Raw genomic sequence first — 22,168 nt, forward strand, 5'->3', positions numbered from 1 at the left:
GAAGGTTGCACCATGGAAACTGAAAGCGCATAGAGCAGAAGTTTTAACCAAGTCAGCATATCAGATAGAAAGCACAGAAGTGCTGGTATCCCCGAGACCTACCAGAGCAGAGCCTCAGTGAGGAGGCAGGGACGTGTGTGACCAGGAAGTCTCCTGGGGCAGTCTCTGTCCGCCTCTGAAGTCTGCTGCTTTGGGAGGGAAAGGAATGCGTAGATCCTGCTGAGTGCTCAGGACACTCCCACCCTCTTTCTTTAGTTGTTTTTTGATGAGATTTTGGGTGTTTATCCCATCAAGATTACATGAGTTCACAGTATCGTCTTAAATGCTAGGCAGGTGCGTCTGTTTCCCATGTGCCTCTGAGATGAGCGTGCATGTATGATCTCATAACTCTGACTGGCTTCTATGACACTTTTCTTAATTCTGAGAAGAGGTCTTTAAAGAAGGTGGCTTGGACCAAAATGCTATAGTGTCTCTCATGGGCCTTTCCCTCTCTGCCTGTGCCCATCTTATACCCAGGCTGTACGATCATTGTGGGTCCATAGATAGAGTGGCTCAGCAGAGGGTAGATGCCTGAAGGCAGATAAAGCCTTTACTGGGGATGTGATGTTCACCTAAAGGCACAGGTGGAGCTGGTGCCTCTGTGTGTTACAATAAATTGTATTGGTTCAGCCTAAGAAGCCAATAACTGACACAGAGTCTGAAACATTCTTTAAAACTGCAAGCACTATGCTGGGCAGAATCTACACTGATTCTAATCTACTTGTAAAATAAAATAAACTACTCTAAACCTCATAAAATACATATGTCCCAAGCACTTGCCAATCTGATCCTAGGACGCTTCTTCCTCCTTCTGCAGTCAACTGTCAACCATCACCTTTCTCCCACTCAACTGTCAATCTTTGCTCCTCCCCCTCTCCAGGAAGTCCTGCCTTCCACTTCCTGTCCTTCTACCCAGATGATTGGCTAAACAGCGCTTTATTGACAGTTTTTGCATCCACTCAAGACATTCCTCCACATCTATGCCTGGATTTGATGGTGTTACTCTCCATAGTCTTAAGGTACCCAGAGGCTGCAATGACAAACTGGCATGTGGTGAAATTGCCTGCAGAAAACAGCCTGCATCCTCAGGTCAGGGCCCTTGAGCTGAGCTTTAAGGCATCAGGCATCCTGGCATCAGTATGTAATGAAGGCATTTGCAGGATGGATTTTGGCTGGAGGAGACAAAGTGCCATATTCTCTGTCCCCTTTCTGTGTTGCTTCAGCCCAGACAGAGAACGTATTGCTTTCACTGGAGCTTCTTCTGGAAAAGTCTTTAAGGCCCATCAGCCATTGCAGAGATGCTCTCAGAGTGAATATTTCCTCTCAGATTCTCCCTCTTGGTTTGGTGCTAATGAAAAAGACACCCAGGGGAAAATGGGAAACTTTTCTCCTGAAGCGAATCAGGGCAGCAGTGTTGGGAACCAAGTATTTAAGCCATTGAGCATGAAGCTTTATCCTTCACATTTTAGGGAGAGGAAAAGTCCTTAGCATGGAGGAAAGGGCCTGTCAAGGTTCCCCTCGGAGGGAGGGGGGAGATGAGTGGCAGGTGAGTGGAACTGAGAGGTCAGCGCAGGATGCTCTTTCATGGTCCTTTGACTAACAGATGACTGTGAAGCGCGATTGAACTTTCACATTTGTCAACTCTGAAGATGACGGCAGAACATCAGTGTGGAGCAGACCGATCAGCTGGGCGTCTGGCTGCCTTTACCTTATCCTCTAGTCTGACGGGGAGTCATGCTTTAAGGCTCTGAGCAGGCCAGAGACAGAGTAGAGAGCCTGGGGCACCAAAGAGCTGATGGCATTGCTTAGCTGGGAAAGAAGATACAGTCTAAAACATGTTAGCAGGCATGTATATATTTATGAGCTTATCTGTGTGTCTAAAACAGCAACAATTAAAGAAAAAGAGGCCACGATTATGTGAGAGAGAGGGAGAGAGAATGTGAAAAAAGAAAAAAGACATGGGAGGGGTCAGAGCGGGAAGTGGAAGGGAGAAATGGTAGTTTGAATCATTGTTGGAAATGACCCAAAACTTGGACGAGCGGGAAAAGCTGAGATGAGAAAGATGGGGAAATAGCAGCAGTGTGAGGGAGAGCATTCTTCAGTCAGAGACGGTGCAAGGACAAGCTGAGGGGACCCTGCATTAGACCCAGGGGGCTTGTCTGACCCTGCGTGAGGAGCAGGGTGAAGGGACTGTTTTCCCCTTGATCTCTTAATACCTGGAGATGCCTGTGCTCCAGAGCGGATGCTACCACAGCTCGACACTCGCGTTTTAAGATGAACAAACATGCTTGTAATTGCAAGTTTCAGTGCCATTGAGAAGGCAGAAGGTTCGTGTCAGCCTTCCAAGAGGGAGCTGAACTCAATTTTGTATCGACACTCGACTGTTAATGTTCCTTTCAGTGTGCAAATATTATAATAATGTTGTTCACGCCAGCCACTGTGATGAGGTCCTTCGGCCTCTGAGTGTTAAAAATAGAACTAAGCAGTTTGCATTTCTTGCCTGGGTGACTGTTCCAAAGACATTAAAGTAGCGGTTCACTGCTAATGTGGCTTCTAACCTACTATTCAAGTTTTAGAAGATCCACCAAAGCTACCTGCAACTTACGCACACACACACACTTGTGTGCATGCTCGCGCATGCACCCACACACACAATTCAACCCTAAAAATCAGATTCATATTCAATCACAAAAATGTACATACATCACTTTAAGGAAAATGTGCCTATTTTATTTATGCACACATTTTCCCCCAAATGTACGTGTCTAATTTAAATTTCTTTTAGCATAAGATCAAATTGATTTGTTTCATACTTTATAATTTATTTCACCATCTGGGGTAACACATACACAAGAATACAAACACCTGCTGTTGAGAGCAGGTTTAAAGACTCTTTCTCTTTATTATGGATGAAATATGAGGTCTCTGTCTTGATTTCATTTGAAAATTGACATACTGTTTTCTTCCTTTCTTAAAGTTGGTATTGAAAATATTTCTTCCCATCCCTCCTGCTGCCATCCTTCCCAGACACATTCATTCCTCAGACATTGTTTTTAAGTTGTTGCTCACGGCCTCCACTCCTCATGTCCGCCCACGGCCTCCACTCCTCATGTCCGCCCACGGCCTCCACTCCTCATGTCCGCTCACGGCCTCCACTCCTCATGTCCACTCAGCCTCCACTCCTCAAGTCCACTCACGGCCTCCACTCCTCATGTCCGCTCACGGCCTCCACTCCTCATGTCCGCTCACGGCCTCCACTCCTCAAGTCCGCCCACGGCCTCCACTCCTCATGTCCGCCCACGGCCTCCACTTCTCATGTCTGCTCATGGCCTCCACTCCTCAAGTCCTCTCACGGCCTCCACTCCTCATGTCCGCCCACGGCCTCCACTCCTCATGTCCGTTCACGGCCTCCACTCCTCATGTCCGCTCACGGCCTCCACTCCTCATGTCCGCTCACGGCCTCCACTCCTCATGTCCGCCCACGGCCTCCACCCCTCATGTCCGCTCACGGCCTCCACTCCTCATGTCCACTCAGCCTCCACTCCTCATGTCCACTCAGCCTCCACTCCTCATGTCCGCTCACGGCCTCCACTCCTCATGTCCGCCCACGGCCTCCACTCCTCATGTCCGCTCACGGCCTCCGGTCCTCTTTCTCTGTCTGGAGCGGCAGCCCCTGCAGTTGGCCACAGCTTCCTCTGCGTGTGTCAAGGCTGCTCCTGCACTGGCTTCTGCTTGACTGCCCGGGCTTTATCCGGCTGTGTTTCTGATTCACCCGGGCAGTCTGTGCCCTGCTCCTGAAGCCGCTTTCCTTTGGGAAGGCTCCCCACACGCCCTGCTCACTCTGCTTTGTTACGTACAGTTACTGAGAGCCACCGTGCCCAGCTCACTCAGGTGGGAGAAGTGGCCTGGGCTTGCCTCCTCATTACTCAATAGAAGTAACAGAGAGGCAAGATGCTGGAGCCTGCTGTGTGCGTTTCACCTGCAACCGTAAGCCACATACTTCCTGCTCACGGGAGCACGTCTGGCACTGAGCGGCAAGCCTCGCTGCACCCACATTCTGGTCACCAGCTTAAAGGCTGGCAATGCTTTTCATGCTATGCAGTGTTCCTGTCTTACCAGCCAGTGCTGGGCTGCTGGGAAAACAGGAAAAAAAAAAATAGGAATTAGGCACCACCAAGGATGGTACACTTCTGTGTTTAAAAATTCTTTTTTGATGTTTCAAAACAAAATAAAATTCACTATTAGAAAAGTTAAAAATCTCTTGGTGTTCTTTACATACTTTGATAGTTTAGTAACAGGTTTTGTCTTGATTCCATGTTGCTGAGGGGCAGTATCAGGTCCCCACTGATGCTGTGACAGATCGCCACACCCTTAGCAGTCTGAAACAGCGCAGGTTTATCATCTGACAGTTCGGAGGGTCAGCCGTCTGAAGTGAGTCTTTCTTCCTTCTGAACACTGGGGTGGTGGGGAGTCTCTTCCTACCCTGGTCGCTCACTGACCACCTGCACCCATTGCCTTGCAAGCATGTTAATCTCTGCGTTCAGTGTCCTACCTCCTTCCCAGCCGCTCCTGTCTCCCTCTGATAAGGAGCCTGTGATGGCACTGGCTCGCCCTGTGGTAGGCAGGATAACCTTCCCTCCCATCTCAGGGTGCTGCAGACACTCACACCCACCTAATCCTGTCAGCCATGAGTGAGGACATATGCAGCTTCTCGGATCATAACTTCGGGGCATTGTCCTGCCTGCCACAGCGGCCCTCCTCTGCAGGCTTGTTCCTCAGATAAACCTGCTCCTGGAGACTGCTCATCAGATGGTCTGACCTTTGTGACCCTGCTAATGGTAGAACAGATGATGCAATGGTGGCTCACGCCGCTCTCCTCTCTGGGTGGCCTATTGCACAGGTGCTTCTGTCAGGTACCCTTCGTCTGGCCGTCATCTCCATCCTTTGGGACTGTGAGCTGACTTGCTGCTCTCTGACACTCCCTGTCAGCCCTGCCGACCGTTTCTGTTGTGTGCTAAGGGGGGCGGGCAGTGCTTTGCGGTTTGTGCTGTGCTGTTTCCATTGTTTCTATTCTTGCTTCAAGGAGAAGCAGGTGGGTCTGCTGCTGCGTACACCGTCTCTGTGTCTCCTACGCCATCCCTGTGTCTCCCACGCCATCCCTGTGTCTCCCACGCCGTCCCTGTGTCTCCCACGCCGTCCCTGTGTCTCCTACGCCGTCCCTGTGTCTCCCACGCCGTCCCTGTGTCTCCCACGCCGTCCCTGTGTCTCCCACGCCATCCCTGTGTCTCCCACGCCATCCCTGTGTCTCCCACGCCATCCCTGTGTCTCCCACGCCATCCCTGTGTCTCCCACGCCATCCCTGTGTCTCCCACGCCATCCCTGTGTCTCCCACGCCGTCCCTGTGTCTCCCACGCCATCCCTGTGGCTCCCACGCCATCCCTGTGTCTCCCACGCCATCCCTGTGTCTCCCACGCCATCCCTGTGTCTCCCACGCCATCCCTGTGTCTCCCACGCCATCCCTGTGTCTCCCACGCCATCCCTGTGTCTCCCACGCCATCCCTGTGTCTCCTATGCCATCCCTGTGTCTCCCACGCCATCCCTGTGTCTCCCAAGCCATCCCTGTGTCTCCTACGCCATCCCTGTGTCTCCCACGCCATCCCTGTGTCTCCCACGCCATCCCTGTGTCTCCCATGCCATCCCTGTGTCTCCCACGCCATCCCTGTGTCTCCCACGCCATCCCTGTGTCTCCCACGCCATCCCTGTGTCTCCTATGACATCCCTGTGTCTCCTACGCCATCCCTGTGTCTCCTACGCCATCCCTGTGTCTCCCACGCCATCCCTGTGTCTCCCACGCCATCCCTGTGTCTCCCATGCCATCCCTGTGTCTCCTACGCCATCCCTGTGTCTCCTATGCCATCCCTGTGTCTCCTATGCCATCCCTGTGTCTCCTATGACATCCCTGTGTCTCCTACGCCATCCCTGTGTCTCCTATGCCATCCCTGTGTCTCCCACGCCATCCCTGTGTCTCCCACGCCATCCCTGTGTCTCCTACGCCATCCCTGTGTCTCCCACGCCATCCCTGTGTCTCCCACGCCATCCCTGTGTCTCCCATGCCATCCCTGTGTCTCCTACGCCATCCCTGTGTCTCCCACGCCATCTCTGTGTCTCCCATGCCATCCCTGTGTCTCCTACGCCATCCCTGTGTCTCCCACGCCATCCCTGTGTCTCCTACGCCATCCCTGTGTCTCCTACGCCATCCGTGTGTCTCCCACGCCATCCCTGTGTCTCCCACGCCATCCCTGTGTCTCCCACGCCATCCCTGTGTCTCCTACGCCATCCCTGTGTCTCCCACGCCATCCCTGTGTCTCCCACGCCATCCCTGTGTCTCCTACGCCATCCCTGTGTCTCCTACGCCATCCCTGTGTCTCCCACGCCATCCCTGTGTCTCCCACGCCATCCCTGTGTCTCCTACGCCATCCCTGTGTCTCCTACGCCATCCCTGTGTCTCCCACGCCATCCCTGTGTCTCCTACGCCATCCCTGTGTCTCCTACGCCATCCCTGTGTCTCCCACGCCATCCCTGTGTCTCCTATGCCATCCCTGTGTCTCCCACGCCATCCCTGTGTCTCCCACGCCGTCCCTGTGTCTCCCACGCCATCCCTGTGTCTCCCACGCCGTCCCTGTGTCTCCCACGCCATCCCTGTGTCTCCCACGCCATCCCTGTGTCTCCCACGCCATCCCTGTGTCTCCCACACCATCCCTGTGTCTCCCACGCCGTCCCTGTGTCTCCCACGCCGTCCCTGTGTCTCCCACGCCGTCCCTGTGTCTCCTACGCCATCCCTGTGTCTCCCACGCCATCCCTGTGTCTCCTACGCCATCCCTGTGTCTCCCACGCCATCCCTGTGTCTCCCACGCCATCCCTGTGTCTCCCACGCCATCCCTGTGTCTCCTATGCCATCCCTGTGTCTCCCACGCCATCCCTGTGTCTCCCAAGCCATCCCTGTGTCTCCCACGCCATCCCTGTGTCTCCCACGCCATCCCTGTGTCTCCCACGCCATCCCTGTGTCTCCCATGCCATCCCTGTGTCTCCCACGCCATCCCTGTGTCTCCCACGCCATCCCTGTGTCTCCCATGCCATCCCTGTGTCTCCCACGCCATCCCTGTGTCTCCCAAGCCATCCCTGTGTCTCCCACGCCATCCCTGTGTCTCCCACGCCATCCCTGTGTCTCCCACGCCATCCCTGTGTCTCCCACGCCATCCCTGTGTCTCCCACGCCATCCCTGTGTCTCCCACGCCATCCCTGTGTCTCCACGCCATCCCTGTGTCTCCCACGCCATCCCTGTGTCTCCCACGCCATCCCTGTGTCTCCTACGCCATCCCTGTGTCTCCCACGCCATCCCTGTGTCTCCTACGCCATCCCTGTGTCTCCCACGCCATCCCTGTGTCTCCCACGCCATCCCTGTGTCTCCCACGCCATCCCTGTGTCTCCCACGCCATCCCTGTGTCTCCTACGCCATCCCTGTGTCTCCTACGCCATCCCTGTGTCTCCTACGCCATCCCTGTGTCTCCCACGCCATCCCTGTGTCTCCCACGCCATCCCTGTGTCTCCCACGCCATCCCTGTGTCTCCCACGCCATCCCTGTGTCTCCCACGCCATCCCTGTGTCTCCTACGCCATCCCTGTGTCTCCTATGCCATCCCTGTGTCTCCCACGCCATCCCTGTGTCTCCTATGCCATCCCTGTGTCTCCCACGCCATCCCTGTGTCTCCTATGCCATCCCTGTGTCTCCCACGCCATCCCTGTGTCTCCTATGCCATCCCTGTGTCTCCCACGCCATCCCTGTGTCTCCTATGCCATCCCTGTGTCTCCTACGCCATCCCTGTGTCTCCTACGCCATCCCTGTGTCTCCCACGCCATCCCTGTGTCTCCCACGCCATCCCTGTGTCTCCCACGCCATCCCTGTGTCTCCCACGCCATCCCTGTGTCTCCCACGCCATCCCTGTGTCTCCTACGCCATCCCTGTGTCTCCCACGCCATCCCTGTGTCTCCCACGCCATCCCTGTGTCTCCTATGCCATCCCTGTGTCTCCCACGCCATCCCTGTGTCTCCTATGCCATCCCTGTGTCTCCCACGCCATCCCTGTGTCTCCCACGCCATCCCTGTGTCTCCCACGCCATCCCTGTGTCTCCCACGCCATCCCTGTGTCTCCCACGCCATCCCTGTGTCTCCCACGCCATCCCTGTGTCTCCCACGCCATCCCTGTGTCTCCCACGCCATCCCTGTGTCTCCCACGCCATCCCTGTGTCTCCCACGCCATCCCTGTGTCTCCTACGCCATCCCTGTGTCTCCCACGCCATCCCTGTGTCTCCTACGCCATCCCTGTGTCTCCTACGCCATCCCTGTGTCTCCCACGCCATCCCTGTGTCTCCCACGCCATCCCTGTGTCTCCCACGCCATCCCTGTGTCTCCTATGCCATCCCTGTGTCTCCCACGCCATCCCTGTGTCTCCCAAGCCATCCCTGTGTCTCCTACGCCATCCCTGTGTCTCCCACGCCATCCCTGTGTCTCCCACGCCATCCCTGTGTCTCCCATGCCATCCCTGTGTCTCCCACGCCATCCCTGTGTCTCCCAAGCCATCCCTGTGTCTCCCACGCCATCCCTGTGTCTCCCACGCCATCCCTGTGTCTCCCACGCCATCCCTGTGTCTCCCACGCCATCCCTGTGTCTCCCACGCCATCCCTGTGTCTCCCACGCCATCCCTGTGTCTCCCACGCCATCCCTGTGTCTCCCACGCCATCCCTGTGTCTCCCACGCCATCCCTGTGTCTCCCACGCCATCCCTGTGTCTCCCACGCCATCCCTGTGTCTCCTACGCCATCCCTGTGTCTCCTACGCCATCCCTGTGTCTCCTACGCCATCCCTGTGTCTCCCACGCCATCCCTGTGTCTCCTATGCCATCCCTGTGTCTCCCACGCCATCCCTGTGTCTCCTATGCCATCCCTGTGTCTCCCACGCCATCCCTGTGTCTCCTATGCCATCCCTGTGTCTCCCACGCCATCCCTGTGTCTCCCACGCCATCCCTGTGTCTCCCACGCCATCCCTGTGTCTCCTACGCCATCCCTGTGTCTCCTACGCCATCCGTGTGTCTCCCACGCCATCCCTGTGTCTCCCACGCCATCCCTGTGTCTCCCACGCCATCCCTGTGTCTCCCATGCCATCCCTGTGTCTCCCACGCCATCCCTGTGTCTCCCACGCCATCCCTGTGTCTCCCACGCCATCCCTGTGTCTCCCACGCCATCCCTGTGTCTCCCACGCCATCCCTGTGTCTCCTACGCCATCCCTGTGTCTCCCACGCCATCCCTGTGTCTCCCACGCCATCCCTGTGTCTCCCATGCCATCCCTGTGTCTCCTACGCCATCCCTGTGTCTCCCACGCCATCCCTGTGTCTCCCATGCCATCCCTGTGTCTCCTACGCCATCCCTGTGTCTCCCACGCCATCCCTGTGTCTCCCACGCCATCCCTGTGTCTCCCACGCCATCCCTGTGTCTCCCACGCCATCCCTGTGTCTCCCACGCCGTCCCTGTGTCTGCCACCAGCATAACTAACTACAGGCCACATGCACACACACATACACACATACACACACATGCACATACACACACACATACACACATGCACACACACATACACACATACACATGCATACACATACACACACATGCACACACACACACATACATACACACATGCATGCACACACACACACACACACAGAATTGCTTCTCCCCGGCGGCTCCCGTCCACCCCTGTGTCGCACGCTGCTGGATAAAGACTACAAAGTCTTACGTGTGGGTGGCGTGTGTGGCAAATCCATGGCCTCTGGCAGGCAGACATCGCCTGGTTTGACTTTTCCTTCTGGATCTCAATCCTGTGGCCTGTAGTTAGTTATGCTGGTGGCAGAAACCATGCTGCAGAAATGACCACAGGCCACACAGAGCCTCCTGCACTAACCCCTCCTGAAGACGCCGGCCGCTCTGGGCCTCTGGTTTTACTGGTAGATTCTAGCAACTCTGTGTGTGTCCCCTTCCTCCCCCACGAGGTCACGTTCAGGCTGAGGCTGCGTGGCCCCCGAGCCAGTTTCCCCACCTCTCCCACGTGCATCCCACAGGATGTAGTGAAGTCTCCACCTCCACATGCCTCCTCCCCAGCTTCACGAAGCTCTCGTCCTCCATATGCACAAACCACACTTAGCTCAGTCGCCCTCTCCCCCTCCCCTGTGCTGTGCTGCCTCCTCAGACTCAGGGTCCTTGTCAATGACCATGTTCTAGGGTCCTGGGTGACCAGCTTGGTGACTGCAGAGGTTGGTGGCCTCTGCATGTGTCCGTTGGAAGTCCACTCACGGTCCTGCCCTGTAGTTTTCTGTGGGTACTCCTGGTTGCCACCCTACTGCCTTGATTTAGGACCGAGCCCTTCATCTGTTGGTCCACCTGTGTTAAGCTGGTGGCGTTTATCTGCCTCTGTGAACTGTGGCCTTTCCTGCACTATGCCTGTTGCCTTAGTAACATGTACCTTTACATGTCACCTGTGTCTCAGAACCTTGTTGGCTCCATCCCAGGTCTGGGACCATAGGCATTCGGTGCTTTGCTTACTGAGCCATCTTCAGCGCCTCAGTTAGAACCATTTTGTATGTTTTTCTGAGGGTCCTCTCTCCCTTGGTGGAGCTTCATCCCTTCATCCCTCTCTCCTTTCCTCCTTCCCTTCCTCCCTCCTTCCCTCCTTTTGTCTTTTCCTCTCTTCTTTTTCCTTTTTCTTTAAATGGGTGCGAATTTAGCAAGCCCACCTAGCTTCTGTCACCTTATGGAGAAAGCACAGTGACCTCTTTGACCTTTGACCTGTATCTGCAAACACCAGAAAATTTCCTAATTCTTGGGGATAATCTCCTGAGGCTTTGGCAGTATCCGACACGGGCTTCACTTTGTTTAGTGCAAGGGCTTCCTAGACTTCCTTTTAGCTCTGAGCCCCTGTTCTTCTCAGCCTCTCAGTATTTGGCGTTTCTGCGTATGCTGAGCCTGCTTCTTTCACACTGTCACCCTGGACCAGTAGTCACCTAGACTCCTGCTGGTCAAGCCTCACCCCTGCTTAGCCAGTCTATTTCTGGCTGGTCCATCCATTGAGGATGCTCTGGGCCTCATCTCTGATCTATGCTTACAGTGCCTGACATGAATCTCCCCTCTGTCACTCCACCGAGCGCCTTCCTGCTGGCAGCTCTCTTTCTCACCTTTGCACTCCCCTCTCCTGCCTTCACACTTGGCCACACGTGGAGTTTCGTCATGCTGAGAACAGAGCTTGCTTCTCCTCACTTGATGTGTTTCTTTTGTAAACAAGGCAGAAATACACAACTTTCCTTCTCTCTCTCCCTTCCACTCTGCCATCTCTAACCTTCATGCTACTGTCTCCATTTTCTTGGCACGCTCTGTTAGTCTTAAAATTTGTTATAAAGTCACATGATTTTGGAAATAAATACTCTATCCTCCACAAATGAGATTTCAGTCTTCTCTAGGACAATGGGTTGTATTCATTTAGGACTCCTTGTGGGCAGAGACACATCAGAATGTTCTCCTGTTTGTTTGCTTTCCCTCATTTCAGTCTTCCTACTTGAATGAGTGAAGAATGAATAGAGCAGAACAAATATCCTCCATCCTCCCTCAGACAGAATTTGTGTGTGTGTGTGTGTGTGTGTTGTTGTTGTTGTTGTTGTTGTTGTTATTGCCGTTTTTAAAAATAAAGTCTGAGTATGTATTTAGCTCTGTACAAGTCTGAGTTTATATTTAGTTCTGTAGGTATAGAACGATATTCTTATTAAAGTTTCTAAAACTCCTTGAGACTCTCGGAGCTTTCCCATCTAGAACAGTTCCATGTGGTGCCAAGCTTTTGTGTTGTGAGCTCTATGGCCCAGAAAGTTGATAGTTATGGCAAGTGCCACCTGACGGTCAGCAGCTCCTTCTTGGACACCATGCTAAGGGTTATGAGCCGCGTGGTGACCATGTGTAGGTCCCTGAGCAGTTATTCAAGCCGGCGAGAGCTGCCTGTGCTTCAAGATGCTTGGAAGACATTATCAACTCAGCTCATCCATCTGTGTGGCCGCGGAACTTGGTCTGTTGTCTGTTTTTGACTTTTCTTCTGTATGTATTGTCGTGGCCCTAGCTCAAAGATGAATTTACTGGTGTTTAGCAGTTTGTTTCGCTGATATTTACGTCGAATGGAGCACATATAGACGTAGCTTGCTGCTCTGTGATGTGAAATTGTCATGCCCATCAATTGCAAAGGATCTCAACCTCAGAAAGGCCCAGCACCGGTGTCCATATCTCATAGGCTCCACAGCCTTTAGTTTTGGTGCAAAATTGAAGAGGTGCTCTGATCTCACAGGTCAGTTACTTTCCTATATGTACAGTTCCCAAGGCTGCTGTGGGATGGCTGGTGTGAAGGCTAGCGCCTGGGAGCCAACCAGGGCTGCGCTTGTGTTCCTAGAAGGGGCTCAGCGCTCCCGCGACAGAGGCTTATTATCTACACTGCCAGAGGGAAGCTGAGTGTCAAGCCCAGGCTCTACTGAAGAAAGGGACGTTACAAAAGAAAAGAGTGGCATCTGGAATCAAGGGCAGACACTCCCCTGTAGCTGAAGGAAATGTATATTGGCAGTACCCCCATACCCTTGCCTTCCCCCCAACCCTGCCCCGAATGATTAAGTCAGCTTTGGGGAGTAGATTTATTGTTTTAGACACCAGAGGAGAAGATGCTTGGAATCCATCTGAGGAACAGTGAATTACCCACCACAGGGGCTATTTTAAAAATTCTCTGGGTGCAGGCCTTACTATGTGCCATTTGGCTTCCTTTTCTTTGTTGATTGAGCTCAGATTACCTGGAGCCGGCTGTATCTTGCTTGTTCTGAAATGTGTTGTTTGTTCACTTGTTTCGGAGACTACAGTTTGTTCAGTAGTCAGGATACATATTTAAATGTTGAATTCATACCCAAAGCTCCGTGGTAATGGGGATTCTGCACCTGAGATTGTAGGAGAGCGAATCCTCAAAAGACCAGTCAGAATGGCAGCAGCTTATTAAATTATTTTGTTGATTCCTGAATTCCATGCTTCCTGTAAAGGACCATCTCTTGGTGTGATCGTGGAAGCAATTTGGGATTTTGGGTCCAGAATCAATCTCTGAAAAAATGTTCAAAATAACAGAGATGAGCCTCTGACTGAGGCTCTGTGTCCAGTCTGCAGTACGACACATAAGTCACGCCCTTCGCTGTTTATCTGAGCAGGAGGTGGCAAAGAAGATATCGCTTAGAGAGAGCAGAATTCAGAACCTGTGGATCCGCTTTGCTGCTATGTGGAGACCAGCTGCTATGAAGGCTGGGCTCACTTTTCTTCCAAGTACATCTTATAATCCATAGACAGAATAATGACAGATACTCTCGAAGGACACGGATCCAGCTTACAATGGATCCAGCACCATTGTAAGCATAGGTAAAAACTTCAGCATAAAACTTCCTGAAGAGGAGATGGGAGGCTGTGACGAGCACACCACAGTCTTCTGGAACCTTGCAGCAAGAGCACTTTCTCAGTAATGATTTATTCTGAGGTACTCAGAAGAACACGGAGGCTCTAGGAATGGACGAGAAGGGCTAGAACTGAGGAGTAGCCACGCTACTTCCGTGTCTGTGACTCGTTCAGAGCTTTTGAAAGCTTGGTATGTCAAACACACACTTTGTACTTGTAAAAAGTACAACTCGTCACGATGTGGGAAAACTGGGCATCTCTCCCAGGCCTGGAGCCTCAATGTCAGTTGACACCGTGCCGCTGGACACCTCCCCTGGCCAGACACCAGTGGTCAGACCTTGCCCTCCCATCTCCTGAGCAGAGAGCAAACCTGGCCCCTTTCCCTGTTCCCGTGCCTGCTCTGTGCTGATTGGGGTCCCCGTATCTCCTGCCCACGCCATTGCCAATTTCTGGAGTTCTAACACAATAGTAAAGTGCAGAGGTCAAAGTTTAGGAGCTAAAGCTGCGTGCTGACAGGCTGTGTCAACGGAGCAGTGTGAGAACGCAGAGCCTCATTCTGTCGGCGTGTGGTTCAGTCCTTTTGTTCTTCCGTGAAGCGAAAACATACAGCATGCCTATCCGCTTTGTGCATTGTATCTGGTTTATAGTTTTCAAAGCTGCCAGGCCACCTCTGACAGCCCAAGTCTAAGCCTTGCCTTTTACACAGCTGCGCTGTATTCCACTGCACTGTGTTAATTTTTCTCCTCATCAAACATGTGTGTATTTTGTTGTAGGGGAAATCTTGCATAACTGTCCTTGCCAGATGGTTAGCTACATGGCTTCATGACGATTGTCTGCGTTGTACAATCCACCAAGTCACCATTATGATATTCACACAAAGTCTCTTTAAAACTTTTCATGCACCTTTTCAAACTTTGGCGTCTGGGACCATTTGGTAGCCATACATAAAATACTCATTTGATATATATATATTTTTTTATGTATTTAGGTATCTAACTATAGTTTTAATGGCAGAATTAAAATTATAAATCACAGTGTCTTTGATCAGTGGGCCGTGATGATGGTCAAGGTTGCTTACAGCCCATAGTGATGACTGTTGTGATGTCGACTATGTGGCGACATGTTGAGGGCAAATGCATTGAACTTTGACCTCATGTACCTCATTCATAAGATGTTTGCAGTGCAAGGTCCACAGGGCCTTGATGGTGACTTAGTGTGTGGCTCTAGTGTATGCCTGGAGTTGAGGACCAGTCTGCAGAATTGTGCCAGGTATAGCTTCGCCACGTGAATGTTCCCGTTCCCCTACTCCTATTAATGATAAAACCAGTATCTTACCATCACTGTTTGCTGACTGTGACGGCAAATGTTAAAAATTCCTCAGATGGCTCTAGGAGCTTCTGTGTGTCAGCACAGATGGGGGCATGCTTTGCTTTTGCTCCATCAAATGCCAAGTTGACCAAACTTTCACTCGAAAAAACCTTGTGAGATGATTTTTCTCACATCTATAGTGGAGGCTGGGCCCGTCCAGGAAGCCATGGTAGCACTCTTGTGTCCCACTGATCGATCTTGCACATGGCGCTGCACAGAGGGACACTGCCAAGAGAGCGTCAGCCTTTTCTCCGGCCAACGCATCTCCCCTGTAGTGCTGTGGCTCATTCTTGTTGCAAGCTTTTAAAATAATAGCATATAATTTGTACCTGGTTTTGCTGTGGTTATGAAACATTGAATAATACTACTTCTCCATCATTAGTGATAAAACGAATCAATTTCATAGTAGAAAAATATGATTTTGTGAGTGTTCTGGGAAAATAAAATGATAAAAACAAAAACAACTTCACTGATCCAGCAGCACGGGATATTTTCCTGGAGCTTTCCTTGTCTGTGAGGAGGGCGCTGTGGCCCAAGGGGGCTTGGGGTCGGCCCCGTTGTCTGGAACACACAGGGCCTTAAGGTGTGCCCTATTGTCTGGACATGCAGGGCCTTGGGGTGTGCCCTGTTGTCTGGAACAGGCAGGTGGCCATCTTCCAAGCTTGACTCCTAGGTTATGATTGGCTTCAGTTCTGGCTTCGAGCCTTGAGAACGTCCCCTCCTCACGTGTCTGCGCTGGGGTTGATGTGTAGAGGTTTTCTCACATATGCAGGCTACAGGACTTTGTGGGTCTTAGGGCATTCCCTGTCATGGGACTTTGTTTACCTACACAGTACAGTTCTAGCTCTCTTTTATCACCGTGAAATGCACTTTTGTTAGCACACTACTGGTTATGTTCAAGAAATACGGGAAATTTAGGGAGAAAAGTTTAAAATGGTCGTATCACAAATAAACCATTAAACAAGAAAGAGACAAACTGAAGGCATGGCATGTCTCCCTCTCGCCTTTCAGGTGGTTAAAATAGAATGTGTATTTTTATTTGAATTCTCCAAGGTCTATTTTACTTTTTAGCCATACTATATTGCTCACACATTAGGGAAAGCTCCTCAGTGCTGCCTTGAGAAACCATTTTGAAATGCTGAAGGAATTCCGGGATTATCCGCCGTGCTGGCTGCGGGCTGCCGCCTGACCCTTGTATTCAACACTCACGTGTCACTAAACACTTTCATGAGTGAGACCATGGGCTCCTCCCGTGCTCAGTCTTGCATCTCTCACCATTGCTGAGCCATGGACAATGTGTTAATTTCTATAGTGTCTTCTTTTTTAAAATATTTACTTAGTTTAGTTTACATGTGTGAGTGCATGCTCCCCTCTCATGTTGTGTGTGTGTGTGTGTGTGTGTGTGTGTGTGTGTGTGTGTGTGTGTGTGTGTGAGCCTTGTGCATACCTGGTACTCACAGAGGTTAGAAGAGGACATGAGGTTCTCTGGCACAGGAATTACTTCCAGATGGTTATGAGCCGCAATGTAGGTGCTAGGAATTGAACCTGCGTCTTCTTCAAGAATGAAGGTGCTCTTACTGAGGAGCCATCTTTCCGGCCCCTTCCCTAGATTCTTAGTTTGCTATGTTGAATTATTAATATGCATCTCCCTTTTGTCTGTTATTGTCCTTTGGCTTTTTACCAGCAGTGTGTATGGGGATAGGTGTACGTGTGCGCGCGACTGTGTTTGAGTGCATGTGTGTGTGAATATGTGTGAGTGTGTGTCTATGTGTGAGTGTGTATGAGAATGTACATGAGTGTATGTAAATGAGTGTGTGTGAGTGTGTGTGAATGTATGTGTATGATTGTGTATTATGTAGGAGAGTGTAAATATATGTATGTATGTCAGTGTGTGTCAGTGTGTGTGAGTATATGTGTATGATTGTGTATGATTGTGTATGATTGTGTATTATGTAGGTGAGTGTAAATATATGCATGTATGTCAGTGTGTTGAGTGTGTTTGAGTGTATGTATGTCAGTGTGTGTCAGTGTGTGTGAGTATATGTGTATGATTGTGTATGATTGTGTATGATTGTGTATTATGTAGGTGAGTGTAAATATATGCATGTATGTCAGTGTGTTGAGTGTGTTTGAGTGTATGTGTGTCAGTGTGTGTGAACGTATGTATATGATTGTGTGTTATGTGTGTGAGTGTATGTGTGTATGAGTGTGCGTGCAGCACCTTTGAAAGGAGCTGGGAAATTTCAAATCAGTAAATATGAGACAGGTACACAAAACAGCCTGCTGGAAACAGAGTCTGTGTGGACGAGAGACCAGGAGAATTAAGCACACATGATATAGTTATTTTTGCAGAAATAAGACGAACCTGAAAAAAAAATTACTAATCTTGCCACCAGTTTTGGATTTCATTACCGTTTAAGTTTTCCTTGGAAGCTTCCAAAATCATCTGTGGATGTAAGATTTTAAAGACCTTTTTACAAGCCAATTTATGGAGTTTTAAAACAATTTTCTGCTCACATAAGAATCTAGGCATCCAAAGGCAGCTTGAATGCGTGGCGGTGCCCACACTTGGTGGAGTACAATACAGCTATAAGCAAGAACGTGAGGTGGCTGACACGTCAACATTTCCAAGAAGCTTCAGACAGGCCGGAAGCCATGTGCAAAAACCACGCAAGTATGCTGACTTGTGTAAGAGAGAAGCTAAGAAGAACACCCACTAGCTTTGCACGAACAAAGTTGTGAAGGACAGAGACAGTGTAGGCAGCAGTCAGGCTGGTTGCCTGCCACGTGAGGGCTGCAGGGTTCAGGGTTCTGGGAGAGACAGGCACACGGGATCTTTATTTAACAGGTTTTTACTTTTTGGAAAGATGGCAAAACATTCAAAAACTGAGAAGGGAAAACAAATGGAACAACAACAACAACAACAAAAACCCACATGCGATTGGGAACAAACACAGAAGTGGCCTAAAGGAGAAGGGGGACACGAGTGCAGGTCATTCGGGTGTCCACCTCCCCAGGACAGGGCAGAGAGGCTGCACACAGGGTGCATTTGTTAGGGGTTTTTGTGATATTGTTACAAAGCAGTTCTGTAGCCCCGTGAGTTGCCCTGGAGGGTCTGGCTAAGGAAGGAAGGGGGACTTCAGACAGGAAGTGTCACAGGATGAGAGGACAAGGAACACGCCTTTGGGGATAGGTAAGAATTGCACATATTTGTTAGGACTTGCGGTTTATAAAGTATGTACACATGTGTGCTGTGTTTATGCTTGCATGTGCGCACACATTTTGTATGTAGAGCCATATAGTGAGAATCCTGGACAACATAAGACTAGTAATCAGCAGAGACATGACTGTTGAGGGGTGGAGGGCCCTGGCCCACCCCTGGGGTGGTGGACTGAGGACAGCAGCCCTGTAATACTCTGGTAACTGAATCATAAGGGGCACTACCAGAAAGTACGCAATGATGAATATTCTTATTGAAAAGCCATGTGAGAAGACTGTGTACTTAAAAATGTCACTGAGATAAAAGGCACTGACATATTAATGGAAAATATTCCAGACCAAAGGAGACTTGTCAGGTTAAAGTGATTTCCAATTCTAGATAGATCCTGTTTACAGGGTTGCAGGGGGAGGGCTGTTAGAAAGTAGAGGGAAGGGCTAGGCAGATGGCTCAGTGAGTGAAATGCTTGCCTTGCAAGCCTGAGAACTACAGTTTTACCCTCAGAATCCATGTTACAAAGGCCGTGCGTGGGGGTGTGCACTTGTATGGAAAGGCAGAGGCTGGCAGATTCTGGGCCTCACTGGCCTGCCCAGCCTATTGGGCCAGGAGGAGACCTTGCCTCACAAAAATGATAACTGACATCCAAGCAGCAATAAGTGAGGTGTCAGCCTAACTACACACATGCACATGTACATGTGTGTGTACACACATACACATGAGCACATACATGTGCATACAAACATGCACACAGTCTGTACTTTCATGAACACACAAACATCATCACACCAACAAAATTTACTTATATTTTGGGGAAAATGGACAACAGTGTAACATAAGTGGAAAACTAATCCACGTATAACATAAACATAACTGATCTGTGGTGACGTGAGATATTGTCCCACTCATTACTCAGGAAGACACATAGTTCTGAGGGGAGGATGTCTGTGATATAGAGACACATCTGTGTCTGTGACATAGGAAGGGAAGATGCTTCTGAAAATGTACATATTGCACATGTATCTGTTTCTGCCCCCTACACGAACACAGGCGGATGAGAATGAGGGCAGAAGAACAAGTGGGCAGCAGGTGAGAGGGCATGAGGTGCCAAGGTGATGGCTGAGCAGCTGCCATGGACCCTCCTGTAACTTTCTTTGGAGTTTGACATTCTTTCCAAATGGAATTCTTCTAAAAAGAATAAGTTCACCTCTGAAAACTGGCATTTAGATGTTAAAAACAGATAAGCAGGAATGCAATGACTGCTTAAAACTCACCCCGGGAATAAACAGAGTTAGGGTCTTGTCCCCATTTCCTAGGAGATGCATTTATTTGCGGCGAAGATTGGGTTCTCTGGTAACACTCCAGCTGCCCAAAGCCAGCCATAACTCTGTAAGGACTGTGGAAAACAATTCTAAGGTTGGAAAAAATAATAATGAATGAGGTCAGCTGTAAAAAATTTTCCATTTACAGTAGCAGGGAACAATAAAGGGTTTTAAGGTATTTAAAAGTTTTCCAGTCCGTTGCAAGCTTACTTTTATATGTGCAGAGACTCTGTGCCTACTTTTCAGTGTTCCACATGTGGGCATCTGGATTTCCCGCCCCCGCCCCTCTTCCTTGATAGCTTTCTTCCCAACTGTTCATTAAGGAAGCTGACATTTGTCTAACCGGTGGTTTTTGGGTGTAATTCCTTCTCCTATTTGTATCTCTTTGATCTTATTCAGTTTTTGTATCAGTTTTTTTTTCACATGGCTGTGACCAAGATTTATTTTGGCTGGAGATTTTAGAGGGTCTCGGACCACCATGTTGGGGAAAGTATGGGGGAGAGAGAGACAGAGAGACAGAGACAGAGACAGAGACAGAGACAGAGACAGGGAATGGAGGGATGGAGGGAGGGAAGGAGGGAGGGAGGGGAGAGAGAGAGAGAGCACTAGCTCTCAGAAGTAGGAGATTATAGGAAAGACCTGTCCATCACGGCAGACTAGGAAACGCAGAGTGTAGGGCTGGAGGCAAGGCTGTCTATGGCCATCAGAGGCCCACTTTCTAGTAACCAGCCAGGATCAAATTTTTAAAGGTTTTGGTTTCTTCAAGGAGTACAACCATCTAGGGAATAAACATTCAATACAGGCGTCCGTGCAGACTCAAACCCTGATGTCCGCCCCTGCCTCCCAAAGGCCTCTGGCCGTCTTATAACGCAGAGTGCGCTAGTCCAACGTCAAGAAGTCCTCACGCCGATGGCTCCTCACACTGTTTCCAAGTTGGAATCTTTTCTGAGACACACTGCCAGTGAAGAGTCCCGAGTCCCTGCAAAGTAAAAGGAAACAGTTATACTTGCAGTGGCGAGAGTAAATGTTCCCACAGTACAGGAAGGACACAGGAAGAAAGTGATGTAGGATCCGATCAAAGCAAGACTGAAGGCTAGCAGACACTAAATCTTTTCAACAGGGGCATCTGGGGGAATGTGGCCGCATCACTTCAGCTCAAGGTGGCCATGGCAGCCCTACTCATATGGCCATCGTAACACACAGAGCTCTTCTGCTAAGCTGTCTCCACTTGTCAGGCAACGTATGCTCTGGGCATCTCTAACGTCTTGAGGCCTCCACTGAACTATGGCTTCATGCATCTCCTTTTTAATAGGTTTCATGTATTCTCCCCAGCAGTTCTTGAACATCTCAGTATAAGCCTTGATAACACCATAATTCTTACACTTTGCATGCTTGCAAAGTCCCACGTGGGTATCCAATTGTGCTGCCATGTTGAACAGCTACTGGGCTTCCTAGGACCGTGGCTACAGGAACAGAAGCTACACAGCCTTGGATGTGTGTATGGTAAACCAGGGTCTTATATAACCCTCACTTGAGCAGGGCATCTCTGCAGATACTTAATTTCTAGAGGAAATCTTTCCAAACAAGTCTTGGGGGATGGTCTAATGTATTTTGATGCTAACTACTGCTTGCTGTCTCTGTGACCCAACTTTTAATTAATAAAAAGCCATCCCACCTGGGCAGGGCAGAGGAGCTAGAGGTGTGGCTAAAGGTCCCAAGAAGGAGTGAGAGGAATTCTGGGAAGAAGGAGAGAGACTGGAGAAGAGGAAGAAAGACCTCCATGAGGAGAAAGAGAGAGACCCTGAGGAGAAGGAAGGAGGCCGCCATGGGTTAGCTGGAGGAGAAGCACATGGCAGGCGTGGATGGAGGATTCTGCCCAGATGAAGAACATGAGCAAGTATTTGGGATTATGGATGGGAGGTTGCTTGATAGAAGTTATTAGAAGCAGACGGCATGGGATTGAGGCAGGGATCCCATTCCTGCCCCACTATGGAAGGTAGTTTAGAGGATTAATGTCTGCCCTGCCGCAGGTTAACTAAGGCTGTTTTAAAATATAACAAGTGTCAGTGTCTTAATGGATTGCTAGCCAGGCCTATAAATATTACTCACAATTTAAAAACAATAAACAAGTTTTCAGTTTTAGAACTTGAAGTCTTAAATGAATATGATCTCGTCAAGGCACGGTTCCTCTGACCCAGGCACAGGGCACAGCTTCTTTTTGTGAGCAGCAATCTCTGCAACAGTTAGAGCTGCTTTGTCTTAATCAGCATTGTCTGTGACACCAGCATGTTCATGTCTTCTATAGTCAGACTTACATGTATCTCAAATCATCCATATTTGATTTTCTTTCTCAATTCTCACTGCCTAAAACAAGTGTTCAACAACCGTACTATAGTCTCAATACTGCGCCGGCTTGAAATTGACTACTCAGGAAAAAAAATTACTCAATTTCTTTTGGATTCAGCCTCACTCACATTTTGGAGACATGGTTGAAATATATCCCTGATTCTCTGCCAGAGTGTAATATCAGGGGCCTCTAGTTTAATCCCCTCTAGAGTGCTTGTTCCGAACTGAAGCCTCGGGAACACAGCCTTTGCTGTGCACGTTTCTGTTGGCACTCTCATCTGAAATCTCACCCAAGCCATTGTCTCAGCTGGCTTTCTTTTGCTGG

The 22,168-nt window shown here is 50.2% G+C and overlaps 1 protein-coding gene across 2 annotated transcripts in view; it reads left to right on the plus strand.

Annotated features, from left to right (window-relative positions):
• Positions 1-3,984: 3,984 nt before the first annotated feature.
• L3MBTL4 (L3MBTL histone methyl-lysine binding protein 4) overlaps positions 3,985-22,168 on the plus strand; it is a 276,348-nt gene continuing 258,164 nt past the window's right edge. For both annotated transcript variants that reach the window (XM_084778171.1, XM_084778172.1), the window contains exon 1: positions 3,985-4,026. In XM_084778171.1, coding sequence (XP_084634297.1) covers positions 3,991-4,026 — 36 coding nt within the window. In that variant the 5' untranslated portion in view covers positions 3,985-3,990. The remainder of the gene's footprint in view (positions 4,027-22,168) is intronic.

The sequence above is a fragment of the Acomys minous genome (genome assembly GCF_964271855.1).
Source record: "Acomys minous genome assembly, chromosome: 4".
Lineage (NCBI taxonomy): Eukaryota > Metazoa > Chordata > Mammalia > Rodentia > Muridae > Acomys > Acomys minous.